Raw genomic sequence first — 20,249 nt, forward strand, 5'->3', positions numbered from 1 at the left:
TTTGTTTTTTGTTTTTTTTTTGCGTTTGAATGCCAGGAGGTGCCCGAGGACAGACAGGTGGTGGCGGACACGACATCACGAAGATCTCCTGACACTTTTGTGAGGATTCGTGTTTTTGTTGTTGTATGATTCAGCCTGTGTTTGCGCTGCTCCCCACTCAAAATGAATATTTGGAAGCATCGAAGTTAAAGGATTAGTTCACCCCAAAATTTAAGAAAAGCAGTCATTATCTCCTCAAGCTGGTGGAAAGTCAGGTACAAGTTTTTTTTTTTAAGTCCAGGAATCATTTATGGAGCTTCTCAGGGGAAAACAGTGTTGCAAGATTCTCCTGAACAGCTGAAGTAGATGGGGATGTCTTTAAAAGGCTGAAAAAAATCTACCTAAATAACAATGATCAAGCCGAACGAACTGTTTGGAGCCATTTTTATATTTTTTCAGTTGCTTTTTTATGTTTTAAAAAAGATTCCCAGCTTCTCCAGTTGAATAGGAGAACGCGGCAATGCTGGTTTTGCTGCGAACCTTCAAAAAGTTTTTGTCGTCAACGAAGCTCCTCTCAATTTTCCATCTGCATCTGAATTAGTGGATAAAGTATAATTTTCTTTATTTAATCCTGTAAGAAAGTCTAATGTTCTGTTTTGCCTTATACTACAGAAATATTAAAATAATACTGACTAAAGTTGCTCGAGGCGGCAGGACATTATCAGTCGCTTGTGATATTCTTATAATAGCTGCAACATGTGTCATTCATGGTTGTGTTTTTCTGCAGTATGTGCTGCTTGTTTACATGTTTTTATTGTTATTACCACTACCGAGGAAGCTCTATGTTCATTTGAGTCTGTAGCACATCGTATTGTACATAATCACGACGTGTCAAAACAAGTCTTTTTCCTTTCGTTGAGCTTTAGAAGGGACTTTTCCCAGTCAGGCTCGAGTTATGTAATACCTCCTTATCCTCAACTGAAATGCTGCCCTACAGTCACTGTGTGCTGAAATTACTTACTTACTGCAATGTGGGCTAAAGGACAATATATTTAAAGTTACAGTAGTCGGGTGCAGCCATGTTTACTGGGTCAGAATTTAGCCCGACTGACTCCTCAATAATTCATCCAACTGTTAGCACATCCCGTCCGGCTTCCCGTGGGAAACTTCGGCACCAGCAGAGGAAAACTAGTTAATGGAGACCTGGATCAATAGCTGTTGTGGTTAACACTCAAGGATGTATGAGAAAGAGTATATCTACATTATTTATTGTTCCACTCATTCGAGCTGATGTATTACAGTACCCTGAAAAGAACACAGCTGCAGAGAAAACAAAAAAAGAAATACATCTATGACAGTTTCAAGGATTTGTGTGACTGCAAACTTCTTCCCAACTCTCAGTGAAACTCGGCTCGGGCAGGAACAGTAAGTTAATCTGTGAGCTGCTGCCGTCCTCATGACAAAAAAAAAAACCCCTGGATTGGGATGAGCCGACATGTGCAGCGACAGAGCTGGAAGTTAGTGGGCTCAGCTCAGCACGGCTCAGAACATCCAAACCGACAACTGCTGGCATCTTCTTTTTTGGCACTTTGCTTGATTTTTCTTCGTGTTTTTCTTTTTCCGCTTCCCTGTCCAGCGATGTGTTCTTCCTCGGTGCGCACATTCTTTCATCCAGACGCACGACAACGCGAGGCCCCCTCCACCGTAAATGTACAATCAGTCGAGTTGTTTCCTCTATAGGTCTGTATAAGGGGCCTCTGATGCTGACAAAATGCTTACATGAGATGTTTACACAACAGGCACTGACCTTTGTGTATGGCAGTGTACATTCAAATTCAATCATGTCTGGGAAACCACGAGCCCAGAAAGTGTAACAGCTGCGAGCGAAATGAGAATATCATGCTCCATAAATCTGCTCCATCTCTCTCCCTCTTTCTTGCGCCTGTGCCTTTCGTGCCTGCATGTGCTGAGATCTATCTTTGTTACCGCAGACAACCTCCATTGTGCTAATAATTACCGGTCAGATCATAAAACTGTAATGTCCGACAGCGTATCGAACACCCAAGGGAGAAAACGCGCTGACCCTGTCCCTTGTGTACATGATGGATTGCCGGCAGTGTGTACAGTGAGCAGCGGAGAAACTGTAGTCTGCAGTTTCCTTTCGCAGTCCCTGAGGAGGAAGTCATGTCTGTGACTGAAGCTCAGCTCTCCACTGTGAACCATCCAGCCACCAGATATCAAAAAGCACCGAAGCACTAAATTATACAAGTCCCATGCTCTGAACAATGTGTGTGTGTGTGTGCACCCACATGTGCAGCTGTGTGTATGTGTTTTTGTGGCCTTAGTGCTGTTGCTCGAGGCCTGATTAATATTTTAGTGAGCCATGATGATACAGGAGCTTACAGGCAGCGAAAGGGTGGTGGTGGTGGTGGTGGTGGGCGGTGCACGACTCAGATCAGTCCCTGTCTGCAGCGACGCCACCCCTTTCATCGCGGGCACGAACATGTATGAACAAAAGGCGAGTGGCTCACGACGAGCGCGCCGTAATGTCCCCGCATGAAAGCCTCGGCAGGGCTTTGATGATCGCCGCGGGGGGACATGCTTCATGTTTGGCTCCAAACTTCTGAGGGACTTTGATGATGTTCCCAGAAACAATAGTGGAGTTTGTCTGCGTGCGGTCATCTGCGGTCAAATGCACTAACTTGTGCTAATAACTTTCAATTTCATGTATCATTTTGTCCTTTCGAGGAGTTTCTTATTTATTTATTTTTTTGCATTATTAGACTTTGATCATCGGATGCAGGATCTGAAGGGAAAGATCTCACTAATTAGCAAACATCCATCCATCCCTAACTCGAAATATATTATCTTGTCTCTGTGTGTCTTGTATAATTGCCCCCAAAAAATACTAACAAGGTTTGAAAAAGGGATAATTTCACATTGAATTTTGTCGGGAGCACAAACTTTCGAGCAGCTTCCCCTGATGTCTCTTTTACTGTCTCTGCTGACCAACTGCTGCTTCATCCGTCGAGCAAAATGTGGTTTATGCTGCCGACAACAACCCCCTCGCGCACCGTTCTATTTGTGATAACGGCGGTAATGAACAGGAATAAAAATCTAAATAAACCTCACAGTATTTATATGAAGATCTTATAGAGTCAAATCAATTACCACCTCATCTCCACGGCCTCATGTATCTGCTAGAGACGCTCAGGATGAAGCTTCAGGGATGCCGATGCCAGTTTGTCGACTTCTTTTGTCCAGGATTAACTATCTCAACAACTATCTGATGGATTTGCAAGGAATGTGTCGACACTCATGATCCCGATTTTAGGGATCCTCACTTCCTTCCTCTCGTGCCACCATGAGGTTGTTACTTTTTTTTCTGATCAGTTTCATGGGTGGGATTGTATTGGATGCTTTTCAAGGTGTGTGAAGACTGAGTGGATGGCAGTGGATATGGCACAGATCTTCTATGGATCTGCTGGTTCTGAAAGCATACAGGTGTGGGTCCAGGCTGTCAGGGATGTTGTCTCTGATGCGCTTGAGAACCAGTTTCTTTTCCACTCAGTCAGGATGGAGGTCAGTGCCACAAGTCGGCCGTCGTAAAGTCTGGACACAGCAGACTTTTGGTACAGGGACGACGGTGGGTGTCTTGAGGCAGGAGGGAACATCGTCCTGTGAGAGAGAGATGTTAAGCTGTCAGTGATGTTTCTTGTACACGTCCAGGTTTATTATCTGGACACACCCATGATCTCTGTGGAGGAATGCGTTCCTACTACACATTGAGAAAAGAAACAGAAGGAGACACGGAGAGAGGAAAAGAGGTGACAAAAGTGTCATAAATATGCAAACGCGTACAGACGTGTTCGGCTAGAGCTGCATCAAACTGCTAAGCCGCGGTCGGCCGAATTGGACGTGAACCCAAACAGAAGAGGTCAGCCTTCTCTTGTCGTTTCATGCCGTAGTGCCCACAGGCTGCAACACTCTGACTGCAGATTGAGCCCGTGTTGCATTAGGATTCTCAGGTGACACTTTTCCGAACACGACGGTGCATGAAATTGATCTCATGCGGCTTGAGGCTTCTGTGTTTGCAGACTTACGCGGACTATGTTTCTGCCCTCAGAGACCCTCTTTGATAAGATTAAGCTTTGAAGCAGGACCCACGTTTAGTGCCGTATATTTAAGAGGAAAAAACAGTCGATGCACAACACGTCTGGAGCTTTTGGTCCCCTGCTGCTCTGAGGCTCTGTTGCCTTGCCTGCTTTTTCCCCAACTCTGCCCATCCATTAGCCGCTGGATTGTCAATAAACACCACAAGTACTACCCTCCCGCGCCATTACCGCATGTGAAGTAGTGTTGAACAAGAGAGGAGAGCAGGCGGCAAAGGGTGGAAAGTGTGGTTTACACATGACGACATCCAGGTGTCATTATAAAGCATCCCCGTTGTTTATGCATTCATGAAACGGGGCTCGCTCTCTCTATGCCGGGCTGTAATGCTATTAGCATCACTATTGTCGCAGCAGGGCGCCTTCTCAATTCAACACTCGATAGGACCCGACGGGCCCGCGGAAGACCGAAATGGCCCATGAAAAGCATTCAGCTCTGATTTATTGTGTAATATAGGATCCTCTTTATTACCAGACTAGCAGGTGAGGACTAATTATAATATGTAATACTTAATTATCATGCTTCCTTCTCAAATCCTCTGGCTCCGACGCTCCTTCAGCCATGAATCAGAATACAATAATGGCGTTAATTGAATATCCAGGACAGCGTTTCCTGATGTGAACAAAGGAAAATAAAGTGAAAGTGAATCTTGTGCAGGTCTTTCTGCGTTGGAAAGTGAGTGCGTATGAATTACATTCTCCAGCTCTTCCACCGTCACCCATGAGTCATTTTTTTACTATTAATGCAGTGTTTTTAGTAAAATTGTTTCATTTGAGTAATAAAAGTAAAGGTGAAGAGCATAATGAGGTCTTCGGGGGGAAAAAGAAAAGGATGAGGACGGATAAAGGTGAATAAATTATGAATGGGGCGGAGAAGGCAAAGCTTAATGAACATAACTCTAAAAGTCTATCGCTCTCGGAAGACTAATGACCGTTAAACCAGTCACACCAGCTGCACTGTTAGATGCCTTAAAATGGCTCTTCTAAGACGTGTGATGTTAGTGCAGTGAAGTGTTAACCATAAAAGGGTTAATTAAAAGTGTTTTCGGTGCAATTTCTTTTGTGCGGCCAGTCTGTTTTGATCGTCATGGCTATATACCCTTTTTCCCCTCACTTTTGTGACACCACTTTATGCAGCAGAAAATCAGTTCTGGATGATTTCATCACACTGGATGACATTTTGACAGCCCAGGCGTGAGTCACGGACAGGCCGACACGCTCCGGGGCTTGTCTGCTGAAGGATGTAACATTTACAGCACTGCAGGGCCAGCTCATTTTTTTTTTTTATGTGGTTAGCTGTTTACTGAAAAGTTGCTAATGGAAGTCGAGGGTTGTGCAATGTCAACACTGCGCAGCACAGCACATCTTCCAGCCACCTGAAGAATATCTCCGGAGTTTAGCACACATCAGTTGATTACAGTTTATTTTCAAGGAAATGTGCACATAATGGTTTTGAAAGGGTGTATTTTATCATAGAATACTGTGAGAGTGCAGGTCACATTGATTTTGGTTTGCACGCTTGTGCCGTTTGCACACAGGTAGGAAGTAAGGAGCACAAGGAGAGATTTCTATATGAAAAACCAACCGATGCTAATGTCTGCAGACTTTCCTGCACAATTGCTCAAGTTTTTTTTCTCCTGCAACTTTAGTTGTTGTTTTAGGTAATATTACATAAGCCAACTACCAAAGTAAACTCAAAGCTGTTTGCAGTATAGGCATGGCCTCTTCTGGCCTCTTCTGAAAGGTTAAAAGCGGCATGTTTTTCCCAAGCTGTCAGAACACTCGCCTAAATTGACCTGTAACTCTGTTTATTAACTGGGAAAACACAATGGGTCCACATGGTATTACATGGTCCAAGTTCAAATTAGACACTATCGCTGAAAATTGACATTTAACGCTTGTTTTTCTCAGGAAATATTCAGGTTCCTGGCAAAAAACTGCTGTTGTGTGACCTCAACTTATCCCTGCTTGTTCTTTATTTCCTATTTTACACTATTTTTGAGCACATACAGTCATCTAAAACAATTGCTTAAGTAGAAAAACAGCCTATGGAATGCATAAACTTGCATAATTCCCAAGGATAAAAACTTTTAAAAAAAAGTTAGCATGCTATCCAACTGGTCCAGTCTGCAAACTGCTCAGCTAACAGGGCGAACTGGCTAACGGAGGCTACATTTAGCAGCAGTTAGCAGTTATTTATTTCAGTATGAATTCAACAGATTTTGACAGTTTGCACATACTGCCCCTTTAATACACACGCCTATTTTAATTACTGTTGAAGCAGTTAATAAACTGGTACAGCACTGAAGCATTAATCTCATTTTCACATGAATGATTTCAGGCACAAAGCCGCTCGCTCGCCCGTTACCGCTCATCGCTCGCACTTCATCGGCCTAAACATAACAAAAGACCGGCCGCCCCGCACAAGCGAGGATGTTTACAGACCTTTTGTGCCGAACCGCTGCAGCAAATGAAATTTTAATGGGGCAGGTTTGCAGCATGTGCTCTCTCCTCTCCTGGGTTTTTCATCAGGAGAATTGATTCTGATGTGTAAAATGCAAACGAGCCTTATTACACTGCTCTGTCAGCCGGGGCGGAAGAGAGAGATTGATAGAAAAAGCCTCACAGGTAACATCACACGGTTTATTAACAATGCTGATAAATGAATTCCAAAACTATAATAAGTCATTATTGAATTGTATTGTGTGATATATTTGATTGTGCGGTTCTGGCATCCTGATGGCCGACTGCATGCAGATGTGTTTGCGCCCAGACGAAGCAGAAGCATACGATGTAACGCTTTTTTCCGACAGTACAGACAGTTTTAAGAGGATGTAAGTCTTTCCTTCCCCGTTTGTCGGGGAGCCTTTTGTCTCTGACTTACTGTAGTTGTGCTGTGACAATGTGACTTCAATATGTCACATGAAAAACGCTCACTAGAGAGAAGACTCTTTCAGTTGCTCAGTCTGTTTGTTCTTCAGAGGAAATTACATTCAGCACCAGAAACCCATAACTAGGCTTTCCGACTTCCTGACTGCACAGACGGGCCCGTGTCTATTCGAGACACCGTTTTTTTAAGCAGCTCCCTTAAATCACAAATTAGCGTAGGCTTTTCCATGTCATTGATTTTGCTTTTTTTTCCACCCCACACTAATTACCGCTCAGGAGAGACACCCAAGACACGGTGCGCTGCAGCTCTGCAATTTACAGGCAATCACTTCAGAGGCTTTGGTTTGTTTGGCCCTCTGATCCACACTGGGGGACATCTTGTGTTACATAATTAGGACTGCATTTATGGATTAAGTTCCTTAAAAGAAAACCCTTACAAAACACCTGCAGGGCGTGTTAGTTTCTGAATAAGACATGCAAATACATGTACATGCACTGGTTGCAAAGGAGGAGTGATTTATCGGTTCATCATTCCCCCTCGACGCAGGGATACAATGTCTTAATAGTCTCCCATATTGCCATGATATAAAAGATAATTGACCTGCCCTGAGGCATCTTCCCCGCCGTGACCTTCAGCTCTTTGGTTAACCTGACACTGATGTTAAGCGTTGTTCACAGGACTGATAGCATCAAGTGGTTTGGAGTCAGGATGGAGACAGCACGCGGAGAGAAACTGGATTATTTTGTTTTAATTCTTCATCAGGTTCAGAGGGTTGAAGGTTGTCTCCCAGACCGAGCCTTGAGGGGCAACTTCTCCGTGAAGGGGTTTAAAAGGTTTGTCCACAATTTAATCGCAAAATGTCAACCCCAATCGAACCCAACATCGGTTCAGCCTTCGCATGTTGGAGTCAACTGACAGGAGATTAAAATGCCTGATTTTGATGCCACAAACACATAATATAAACATAATAAACGACCGGTCGCGTTGCCATAAACATGGCCTGTAACTCACCTGCGACTCCACCACTCTGCTGTGTTTTCCCTCTTCTCCTCTGACTTCACATCTGAGTAGATTGGTGCTGGCACCTGTTTGCCTTGAAAAGGTCTGCTGGAGACGGGTATTAGCCGTTCAGCCATTAATCAGATTTCACTCAGCTCGAGGAGTTTTTGGACGCGAGGCACAGCATGTTTGCAGTAAAAACCTGTAGACGCTCCTCAGGCGGAGTCTGTCCGACGGAGGGAGCACAATAACAATATCTCACCGCTTGTTTTCATTCCTTCAGAGATACATGAGAGGCGATAGCACAGCATTAAAATACCACAAAGACTACGATAAGGTAACGACAAGCCGGCACCACAGCTATGAACATAGGTACACCCTTTTAAAAGCTGATTAAAAACTGTTCCACCCGTGCACGTTAACGTTTGACCTCTCTACTCCCTCCTTACTGGAACCAGTTAATGTGATGTCCCGTCATGTTTGTCAGCAGGCGATGGAACTTGCTGATCTAACCCCTAACTGGAAGAAGTTAATGTGTCGTCCGGATATCATTTCAGCAAGTTATGAAACGTGCTTCCCCAAATATTTGACACGAGACTGAAAAGATGCGCAGGCGACAGTAAACTGCCAACTCAGAGCTCGCTTTTTACTACTCGTCCCCTCGGGCTCGACGGAGAGACGGCGGTTTGCCTCCGGATGAGCAGATACTTCATGCGCTGCGACGTCTGCTGACTGAATGTTCTTTGCTTCGTCTTTACGTCTCTGCAGCCTGCCTTTCCCTGTCAGGATGTGTCACAATTTAGTTCATGCTGTCGTGCAAGAATGGAAGTCACAGTCTGAGTCATACTACTGAAACATGAACGTCTCACAAGCGATGTGTCACTGTTTTTCCTCACGCGTAGTTTGCATTAGCAGCAGTAGCGGTTACCTAATAGATGATTCCCGCCCTAAATACAGACAGAATAACTCATTAAGGAGAACACGTCTGGGGTTTTAATGAGCAGAGAGTTGAATTCAAAAAAACTTTTCTAACACAGTCTCAACACAAATGGGCCGAACTGCTTCACTAAACTCCGAACATGAAAAATTAAACCCGCCTGGTTGTAACTCACAAAAATGATAAAGCAGCGTTATCTGTTAAGAAGTTGTCGGGGGGAGGTAATGATGCGCTGCATCGTGGCCAATGACATTAAAGTTTGCTGTTTGCTGCAAAGAGCGAACTTTAGAATATAAATGACTGAGTGCACTAATACACCAGCACACATATAACATTATTATAAAAGCAGAATATTATCTCAAAGTGCCTGTGGTGCTGCTGATCCTCCCTCCGTGCCCTCCTTCAATTAGTTCCTCCTCACACTGAGGCAGATGAGTGGTGTGTCAGTTTGACCTGGTGTCATCCTGTGAGACTGTTCATAATGATGATGATAATCTTTATTTACATAGCACCTTTAAAGACAGAGTTTACAAAGGGCTTTGACAATCGAGCAAAAAAGACAATAAACACAGAGAAAAACACTCAACAGTCGAGTCAAATGCGAGGAAGTCTAGTTGAGGGTGAGTTAAAACAAGAAGGCAGAACATAAAATATGCAAACACAAACAAATTATCACAAGTGTAGAAGGAATAAAAGGAATGAAACAGGTACAATCACAGAACAACAAAGCGAGGGAGAAGAAAGAAAAGGAAATGTTTAAATAATAAAACAATAAAACAATAAAGGACGATTGAATGATGACGTCACTTCCAAGAACAAATTAGAAAAGATTAGGTGCAGTAAAAGGATGAAGGGACAATAAATAGATAATAAGAAGAAAATAAAAGCAGGAAAGGACGGGAAGAAGGAAGCAAAAAGACTTTGCCAGGAATTAAAAACAGATAAGTCATCTGAGAGCAGTTAAAGGAATAGAAGATGAAAATTCAGTGAAGAAAGGATGATTAAACTCCGCACAGTGAGAACACGAGAGATGTAGAAGCCCCAGAAGAGCGAGTAGGTCTGGGTGACGATGACCTGACACCAGAGACGACCACAGACAAAGTGACAAGGCTGTCCTCTAATTTCTAAGATCTCCTCCGTTATAAAACTGGAGACTAGGAGCGTGTCTCCACTCGATGATTTCCCAAGACGAGCTGCTGCTGCACCTGCCTCGACACATTCATCAGCGTCACGCAGAAAGATCGTATCAGTTCTCCCCAACTCTGAGCGAGGGAAATAACTCCTCTTTGAAGCCGCTAAAGCTCTTTATCTAACCATCTTCCTAATTTTGTCCCGTCAACAAGTTTTGACAGTTTGACGTCAATGCAAAACACGATCAAACGAAGCGCCGGGCTGAGGCTGTCAGCATTCTCTCCAGTTTTCCTCCTTTTTATTGTCTCCTAATGAAATAAGTAATTCGGCCATTAACAAAAAAAAATCTCTGCGTCCTTCCCGTTTTCATCCACCAGTCCGTTCATCCACACTTGTGTGCCTCAGTGTTGCTCTAAAATATCTTTCTTCTCGTTCCTACAGTTGAATATTTGAGATTCACTGTGTGTAAATGATGTACAAGCAGAGTCAAACACGAGGAAGTCTAGTTGAAGGTGACTTAAAATAAAAAGGCAGAACATAAAATATGCACACACAAACAGCTTATCACAAGTATAGAAGGAATAAAAGGAATAAAACAGGTACAATCACAGAAAAGCAAAGCGAGGGAGAAGAAAGAAAAGGAAAGTTAAATGAATAAAGCAATAAAACAATAAAGGGCGATTGAATGATGACGTCACATCCAAGGAACTTGGAACAAATTAAAAATGATTAGGTGCAGTAAAAGGATGAAGGGGCAATGAATAGATAATAAGAAGAAAATAAAAGCAGGAAAGGACGGGAAGAAGGAAGCAAAAAAATATTGCCAGGAATTAAAAACAGATAAGTCATCTGAGAGCAGTTAAAGGAACTAGTGCAGTGCCCGTAAGAAAAGTGTATTCCTATTATAAAGTGGGAGGTTAAGGAGCTTTTTCATGGATGGCCAAATGAGGCTGTGTTTGAAGGTGGGGCGTCAGGGATATTTAGGTTTGTTGTGAAATCTGATATTCCAGGGTATAATTGGCTGTTTTTGACTATTTTTGATTTTGCCGTTATATTTCATCTTAAAAGCTATTTACTTGGTGTCATTATTTTCAGCACAACCTCACATGTGTGACTGTACAGTTATTTTTTTTATTTTGACATGTATTAACACAATGGACCTAAAATCACAAAAAAAAAACATGAAATCCGAGTAGAAAAAGTTAGATTTTTTAAACCACAAATATGTTTAACAATCCATTTTTTTTTTATTAATTTTTTTTTTTTACTTATAATGCAAATATAAATTGTTGTTTATCTAAATCTAAAATAGCGGCTAGCGGCTAGCGACACACGAACATCCACATATTCCGATTCCACTTAGTTGTCCGCGCGTCTCCGGATCTCCTCAGACCTGAACAGACTCGGTCCGGACTCGTTTAATCTCATTAATCCACAACAGTCAGTTTAGATGCACAGAACAGAACAGAACGGGACCGAACCGCCGGCAAAATCCCAGTCCAGCTCGCGCCGCTGCAGGTATAAATCTGCTGGTTTCTTTAGGTGGGGAGGTCGCGGTGGGCTCTGCAGTGATTGGCTCTGGTGCGCACGTGACTGTAGTGGCTCCGGTGGACAATGCTCGTGGAATTTGTAAAGCATTTATGAAATAATTTATTAACGGTATCATTGCAGTCCAAACAAATGCAAAATATCACATCATTGAACCACGCAGCAGCCATGTTGAAACTCTCAGGTCAGTCTGATCCTGATCCGCAGAGATATTTGAGGAACACACACATACACACACACACACACACACACACACACACACACACACACAGACAGACAGAGGTTCCGTGTATTTATAGATAGATAGAAGATGAAAATTCAGTGAAGAAAGGATGATTAAACTCCACACAGTGAGTGCTTTTCCTAGTACTCTCTACAAAATCTTGGTCCTCCAGAAACGTTTTGTTAGAATTGCAACTCGATCAGAGTCTCACATCCCATCGACTCCTTTATTTCAAAAACTACAAATTCTTACTATTTACGACATCAATATTTCTCAAATATGTGTTTTTATTTCAAGATCCATTCAAGTGAAGGGAATATTCCTGAGCTTTTCAAGACTTACTTTAAAGCAAATTCACAGGTCCATTCCCACTCAACTCGTCAATCTTCAGATCTTCATCCTCCTAAATTTCTTACTAGTAGAGGTCAATTTTCAATAAGATTTAGGGGTACCAAATTATGGAATGGCTTTTCCCATCTGGTAAAGAACTGTTCTTCCATAAAATGCTATAAAGGAAACTTAAGAGATCATTTAATGGTTGTTTTGTAATTGCTTTTTTTTCATGTATTGTTGTTAATTTTTTACACATTGTCCATTTACACATTATATACTCACTTTCTCTGCTTTTATATTGATGTTATTATTTTTCGCTATTATATATAATTTGTTACTATTAGCTTGTTATTACTTTTATGTAGTTTTTATTTTGTGTATGTTAATTTTGTGGGTCCTTATAATATTGTGAAATCTTAACATTATTTAGGTGGAGGCTTCAAATGAGCCCACTGGGTTTTCTGCCTCTTCCTACACTGTATGTTATTTGTATTCTTTGTCTGTATTTGTGTATTTTTTTTTAAAAATTGTGCTAAACAAATAAATACTAAAAATACTACGGTAGTTTTGCACCAGGAGGCTGTTTTTCACATGCATTGCCCAAAGAGTAAAACATGTATGTGTTTACTTAAAAGGCTGATTTTAAAAGGCGGGCCAACAAGCATGACTTGTGACATCACAGATGCTTCGGAAGCCAGTCCTGATCTAATATTCAGCGTACGTTGGTGTGAGGTGAAAACTATTTGCATATTTTGAATGAGGGAGAAGGAATAGGTGTACTTTTAAGGACTTTCTTTTAAGGACTTCTGATAGTATGTCCTATCCGGAAATGGTTTGTTATGTAGCTGAGTGAACAATGAGCTAAGCTTTGTCCTCAATAGGTCAGTAGGACACTTTGCGTTGTCATTAAAGCACCTTTACAACTCTCTCTACGTGAATGATTTGCCCGCGACTTGAATATGACCCTGTGCTCCTCCTTTGACTCCTCAGAATATAGTGTGCCGGTAAATCTGTCCTTAAGGAAACCAGACACACGCACCGCAGTTGCAATGGCTCCCGGGAAAGAAAGCAGTTTTAGACTCAACAACCTCGCATTTGATGTAAGTACGATGACTTGTTCATGCAGAAAAAAACGCTTGAAAACATTTATTTGTTCTTTCAGCATCCCCTGTAACTGCTTTTGGTTTCTGAGAATTTCACAACACTGACTTTTGATTTATCCTGCTACACTGTGGGCAAGAGTTCGCACAAGTGGGAGTAATTTTAGGTTGAAAGTTTCTGAAAGTTGTGCGAATGCTGCTGAAATGATCTCTGTGCTCTGACAGCCCTCGTACAGGGAGAGCCCACACAGCAATACATCTTATTTTGTTTGGATTGGATGCATAAATCTGTATCTTTTCCAGTATAGTTGCTTTATAACTTTCCACATTTGCAGCCTGTACATGTATGTACACGAACACAATGACCGAACTATTGATAAAGCTTTACCATGATGTCTATCCGTCGTCTATAATGTCTGAAGGCCCAAAGTTTCCACTTAAAAACAGCGATGGAAGCTTCTAAGTAAGTATATTAACCTCGAGTGATGTGGTTGCAGATGGCAACCTTGTCTCAGCTTCTACTATGGTATCTTTAAGTTTGTCCACTCCGGGCTACTGTAGAAACATGGCAGAGCAACATTGTGGGCATATAAAGTTCTTTCTTTCTTATAGCACAACAATCCTTATTTTCAGGTGATTATACATTGATGAAAACTTAATTAGGAATACTATAATATATTTTGGTCCCTAAATCCCTCCGAATCCTACACACTGGACCTTTAAGTTGCTATGTCTACACGACTAAACTCCATTATTGTTTCACTATCGTTGTTTGATGTTGTACTTTTAACACACTACATTTACCTTATGACTTTAATTAAATTGCATACACACTTCAGCTGAAAGTTTTATAAACCTGTGACATACAATGCACAGTTAAATGTCCCAGTGGTGTAAAAATTTTTTAAAAAGGAATTAAATTAGCTCTGTTGCAACTGCAACAATAAAATGCACTATTATAATGTAATATATAGAAATCTAAGAGCCCATTTTGGACGCATGGTGATTATTTTTACTTTTTCACTTTGGGTATATTTCCTTGATTATAACTATATACAGGAAATACTTTTTAAATCAGTAAATAGGTAGTAATAAGTAAAAGATCTTAACACTTCATTCACCACTGCCAACAATTCCGAACGGTTTTGAATAGTTCAGCGTGGTATACATTAACCACACAGACATAAGAACAATTGGTGAGCTTAACTCAACTATTTATGTTTTTTAGACGCTGCTGCAGATAGATGACCAGGTCAATGATGCACCCAAACGCATGGAGGGGAAGACGTGTGACTGCAGATGCACAGAAGAGGAAGACAGAAATAAACCCACCTATTGTGTGACTGACGTTCCCCCGTGGTACCTTTGTATTATTCTGGCCATTCAGGTGGGTGTAATCCTCTCTGTGCTGTGAGCTGATTTTAACCTTTAATGTTATTTAAAGTCTGTGATCTCTCCCAGTCAGTCGGGAATTTCCTGATTTGTGACACTGTGCAACCCCAGTGTAATTGGGGCAATAAAGATTCCATATTAAGACTTTTATTAATCATTGTAGAGAAGATGACACACTTTTAGAGTCCAGCATTTATTAACGTGTGTGCATTCAGAACCACCTGTTCATCGTTCTCCTCACTGCTCCTCTGCCGCGCAGCATTACCTGACGGCGTTCGGTGGGATCATCTCCATCCCTCTCATCCTGTCGGAGGGGCTGTGCCTGCAGCACGACAGCCTGGTCCAGAGTCGCCTCATTAATACAATTTTCTTTGTCTCTGGCCTGTGCACCCTGCTGCAGGTCATCTTCGGCGTCAGGTGAGAAATATATCTCGCTGATATATCCCATCACTCACCATCCTGTAAGAGATTCACTGGCAGGGTAGCTGGGATAAACTCTGTTAACATAAGTTAGACCCCAAGCAACACCTTTAAAAAGTTGGAAAGTTGTACTCTGGCTACTACTTTTACTTTCCTCCTCTTGAATTACAAAACTTAATGGAAACTTACGCAGGATATTTATATTAACAATGAATTAAATGACTCCATTTAGGCCTAATTTGCAAAAGTTTCGTCCAAAGTTTGGTCACAGTGAGCTCCATGTAGCTTTTTAGCTTCTTTGAGCTAAATGTTTTGGTTTTACGCCACATTCAAGTTATGTTTTCACCCCCCCTGCTTTTATCAACCCGTTTTCAAGCACCACGAAGCAGCTGGTTTCAGTACAGCTCTGGTAAACCTAGCTGGTGAACAAATTCAATAAGTTAAGTGCTGATTACTAAATGTTAGCAAGCTGACACTGTGAACTATTGAGGTGTTTTTTGATCTTATACATTAGAAAACATGTGGCATCCTTTTTCCTCTTTGTTTTGGACTCATATCTCAGTAAATTAGTGTCTAAGAGAGAACTGTTTTCTCTCATCGCACACTTGTAGGCTTCCCATCCTACAGGGGGGCACATTCGCTCTGCTGACCCCTGCCATGGTCATGTCGTCCATGCCAGAGTGGAAGTGCCCAGCGTGGACCCAGAACGCCAGTCTTGTCAACACGTCCTCACCTGTCTTCATAGAAGTGTGGCAGAGCCGCATGCAAACGGTGAGCCAAGCGCATAAACACCGTGCATTCACAGTTTTTTCGAAAGAAGCGAGCCAACAAAGACGCGAAACACACACTTCTGCGGAGCTCATGATTAATTCACCGAGGTTTTTCGTGGAAGAAACCAAACATATTGTTGTAATCAGACAAAGAAAACGCGGTGACGTTGGTGTTGATTGTATCGCCTATTGTGTTCCTGTCCACAGCTGCAGGGCTCTATCATGGTGGCCTCTCTTCTTCAGGTCCTCGTCGGTTTCTCTGGTCTCATTGGCTTCCTCATGCGCTTCATTGGCCCCCTCACCATTGCCCCCACGATCTCTCTCATAGGCCTGTCGCTGTACGATTCAGCAGGGGCCAAGATCAGCAGCCACTGGGGCATCTCTGCTATGTACGTAACTGCTCGCCACTAATAATGCTTCATTTTGCCAAGTTGGAACGGTGAACCAGCAGTATTGGGCTACATATTTCTCCATGGGGAGGCAACAGTCTGACATTACATTCAAAGCATAATTCTGCCTAATAATGTCGGAGCCGGTAGCCAAATCTCTGTGCAAAATTAGATTCGACAAGCCAGATTTTCCTTCAGTGGGGGGGATGTGATCATCACTGGCCTGTTTCAAATCTCTAAAATCAATCTCTAATTATGTATCATCATGCTAATTACAGTTCTTCTGATACACACAGGACCACTGCGCTGATCATCCTGTTCTCCCAGTACCTCCGTCATATACCAATCCCTGTTCCTGCATATAGCAAAGCCAAGAAACTTCACACTTCAAAGTTCTACATCTTCCAGATAATGCCTGTGTGTTTTACACTACAATATTCTCAACTTTTTACATTGTTCAAAGCACTTTTTGTTGTTTATCATGGTTTACTGACACTGATACTAATATTAGATGTTGATTAGATCCTTCTGGGCATAGCGGTGTCATGGTTAGTCTGCCACCTCCTCACCATCTGTGATGTCCTACCATCCGATCCAGCCCATTACGGCTACCTGGCCCGCACTGACGTGAAGGGAAATGTGGTGGAAGATGCCTCGTGGTTCACATTACCGTATCCTGGTAAATTCACAAGACGTACCATCAACATACCTCTGTCTTCTCTTTAAAACTTTTATGTTGTTATGCTTTTATCTTAAAAGGTGTAATATGTGTCATTGGTCACCTATCAAATTCATGCTCAAAACAAACAGTTAGCTGGTTAGCTCAGTTAGCCATGCAGTAAGCGATTTAGAGTGGGAGCGGGAGGAGGGGAGTGTTAATAGTTACACCACTGGTGGGAGTTTCTGGATGGGGATGGGCTAAGGCTAGCTGGTTAGCATGCTAACTTATATATATCATAATAATGATATCAAAACTGCTATTTCTTCACGTTCTGTTGATAATCACATTTAATTTCTAACATATTCAACTTAATTTTTTTTTTTTTACTTATTGCCCCTTTAATACATAAGTAATGTTATTAGTGCTTACAGGAAGATAAGGGAAAACAAGATGTACACTGGGTGTATAGTAGGGACAAATATTGACAGTATTGTTGAAAATACCTGGATGTTTTTATGGACCATTCAACAATCATAGTTTTGACTCCTCCCTTAGGTCAATGGGGCATGCCAAAGGTGAGCCTGGCAGGCGTTTTTGGCATGATGGCTGGAATAATATGCTCCATGGCAGAGTCCGTGGGCGACTACCATGCGTGCGCCAAGCTGTCAGGGTCCCCTCCTCCCCCGAAGCACGCCATCAACAGGGGCATTGGCGTTGAAGGGGTCGGCTCTTTCCTGGCAGGGGCTTTTGGCACAGGCAATGGCACCACCTCGTTCAGTGAGAATGTGGCTGCCCTGGGTATCACCAAGGTAAAAATTCATTCATACTGCATGATTTCATAACTAGGCAGTTTTCAAGTGGCTGTTTCCAGCAAATAAGCTCTGGTAAATTTGCTGCCGTACGCTACCTGCACAGACGAGGGACAGACAGATGACGTTGGCGATTTCATAAGAACAAGCAAGTCTGCAAAATATACAATCTGCTTGTTTGTGTGACAGGTTGGTAGCCGAACGGTGATTCTTCTGAGTGGAGTTTTCATGATTCTGATGGGGATGCTGGGTAAAATCGGAGCCATCTTCACAACCATCCCCACCCCTGTGCTTGGAGGGATGTTCCTGATCATGTTTGGAGTCATAACTGCAACAGGCATTTCCAATCTGCAGGTAAACAACTGCACAAAATCTGGTTTGATATTCTTTCCAAACACTTGGCTACTATTTAGAGTTCAACATGTCTCTATTTTTCAGTCCACAGATATGAATTCCTCCAGGAATATATTTATTTTTGGTTTTTCCATGTTCACTGCGCTCGTCATTCCGAACTGGATCTTGAAAAATCCTGATTTCTTCAAAACAGGTACAACCTGCCAGCAAATGTCATTATTTTTTAACAGCTTTCACCTTGACTGCTGTGAGCTGACATGAGAAATTGAAGTTCTCCTTGTGAAAAACAGAAGCTGAACTTTCTGACTTGTATCTTAGTGAGAGCAGCAGGTGATGCACATCAGTCTGAAGGTGTTTTGTGACATTTCCTCTCCTCTCCGCAACTCAGGTGTGAAATTGGTCGACCAAGTGGTGCAGATATTGTTGACCACCCATATGTTTGTGGGAGGGTTTCTCGGCTGCTTCCTTGATAACACAATACCTGGTAAGCTAAAGTGGGAGGGTGTGATTTCATCAAATTGCAACTGCAGTGCGCGTGGCCTCCTTACAACAGTTTCACATAACTCCTGGGCATGTAATTTGCTTTTTGCGTACTGTTTCTCTCCTGTTATTGAATCATTATGTAAATCACAGCTTTTCTATTAAGTAATTTTGTGGCGTATGGCTCTCTTCTGTCTTAGGGACTAAACGTGAGCGTGGCCTCTTAGCTTTGGACAAAGAGCATCTTGAGGACTCTAGCACCACCCTGGGAACTGAAGAGATATATGACCTGCCTTTGTGCATAACCTCTTGCTTCTCATCTCAATCTTGGGGTTGTTACGTCCCTTTCTACCCGTGGAAGGGCAACAGAACTCAGTACAGCTCCGGGGACAATAAGCCACAGAGCAAGTGGAATGAGGATCTTCCTAATGGGAAAGGGGTCACTGAGGACATCTATCTGTAAGGTCTGAAACAGAGGTGGTGTGATAACATTCTGTGACTTCATGACATCACACTACGTCACCGTGTCGCACATTTGCATTATTCGTGCTGGCTCAGGCGTGTGTGAGCTGACCAGTCAGAGGAGACTGGGTAAAGAGACAGAAGCTCAAACAGAGCATGTCAGACAGAGGGGGAATGCAGTGCTGCAGCAGTGGACAGAACAAGAAAACTGACAAGCTTTTTGAGTATTCAAGCATGTAAACCTATTCTGTCAGTAAGCCATAATAAAAATATGAATCTGAAAATTAGCATAATATATCTCCTTTAATTGTTTAAATAATTTTTCAAGCAAAAAAGTCATACATTTTCTGGTTTCAGCTTCTTAAATGTAAGGATTTTCTGTCATATATGATAGCAAATTAAAATTCTTAGGGATTTGGAGTGTTTAATGGAATTGAAGACTTCATTTTGGGCTCCAATAATTGTGATTAGCATTTTTAAAATTTTCTTTCGTATTGTATCGTATTGTTTTGTATCTTATCGTATCGTTTCCATTCTTATCGTATCGTATTGTATCGTATTGTATCGTATTGTATCGTATCGCATATTTGTCTTTTGCACTCACTGAGTTGTCGTGCTGCTGAAATGCAAATTGGAAATGTTTCTCATGGATTTATTAATGTTTTATTCCTCAGATTTGAAATTAAAGTAAGTTTATCTATGTTTACCGTCCTACATGTAGCATGGCTGCCAGCAGTGAGTTTAATTTTGATGTTTTAAACATGTTTTCACTATCTGAGCCCGACTTCACACAGAGAGAAATAATGATATCTGATGCTGTAGCTCTCACGCCTGTCTACACCAATTAAAACAGAAATGTAAAACGATCTGCGTATTAAACTGTTTGCATGTTCCACCACTACTCAGAACTCTTCCAATAACTCACAGACAGAATAACTAGAATGATGCGCTCTCTGTTCTCCCCTTTCAAAGGAAATTAAATTTAGCCTGTGGATACATTTATTATCACGCAGCTCTATCTTCACAGCGCAGCTGCTTAAAAAAAACCCACAGCAGCAACCCTCTAGCTGTTATTGTGTTCCCCCCTGCAAAAACAAACAGAGATAACACATCTATCTCAATCTCTCTCTTCCATGCCTTCATCTCTTTCACTCCGTATTCATTTCCTCTGTCTAACCAGCTCTGACAGCCAGGTGGGATATG

The 20,249-nt window shown here is 42.1% G+C and overlaps 1 protein-coding gene across 1 annotated transcript; it reads left to right on the top strand.

The window, feature by feature from the left end:
- Positions 1-11: 11 nt before the first annotated feature.
- Positions 12-19,910, top strand: LOC115574395 (solute carrier family 23 member 1-like). Its single transcript, XM_030405896.1, has 13 exons — positions 12-99; positions 13,200-13,309; positions 14,538-14,696; positions 14,961-15,118; positions 15,733-15,892; positions 16,099-16,280; positions 16,577-16,697; positions 16,803-16,959; positions 17,497-17,750; positions 17,940-18,104; positions 18,189-18,297; positions 18,493-18,588; positions 18,785-19,910. Exons 2-13 carry the CDS (start codon positions 13,259-13,261, stop codon positions 19,045-19,047), a joined length of 1,875 nt encoding a protein of 624 aa, XP_030261756.1. The 5' UTR covers positions 12-99; positions 13,200-13,258; the 3' UTR covers positions 19,048-19,910.
- Positions 19,911-20,249: the final 339 nt, after the last annotated feature.

Source organism: Sparus aurata, chromosome 22 (assembly GCF_900880675.1).
Source record: "Sparus aurata chromosome 22, fSpaAur1.1, whole genome shotgun sequence".
NCBI classification, from domain to species: domain Eukaryota; kingdom Metazoa; phylum Chordata; class Actinopteri; order Spariformes; family Sparidae; genus Sparus; species Sparus aurata.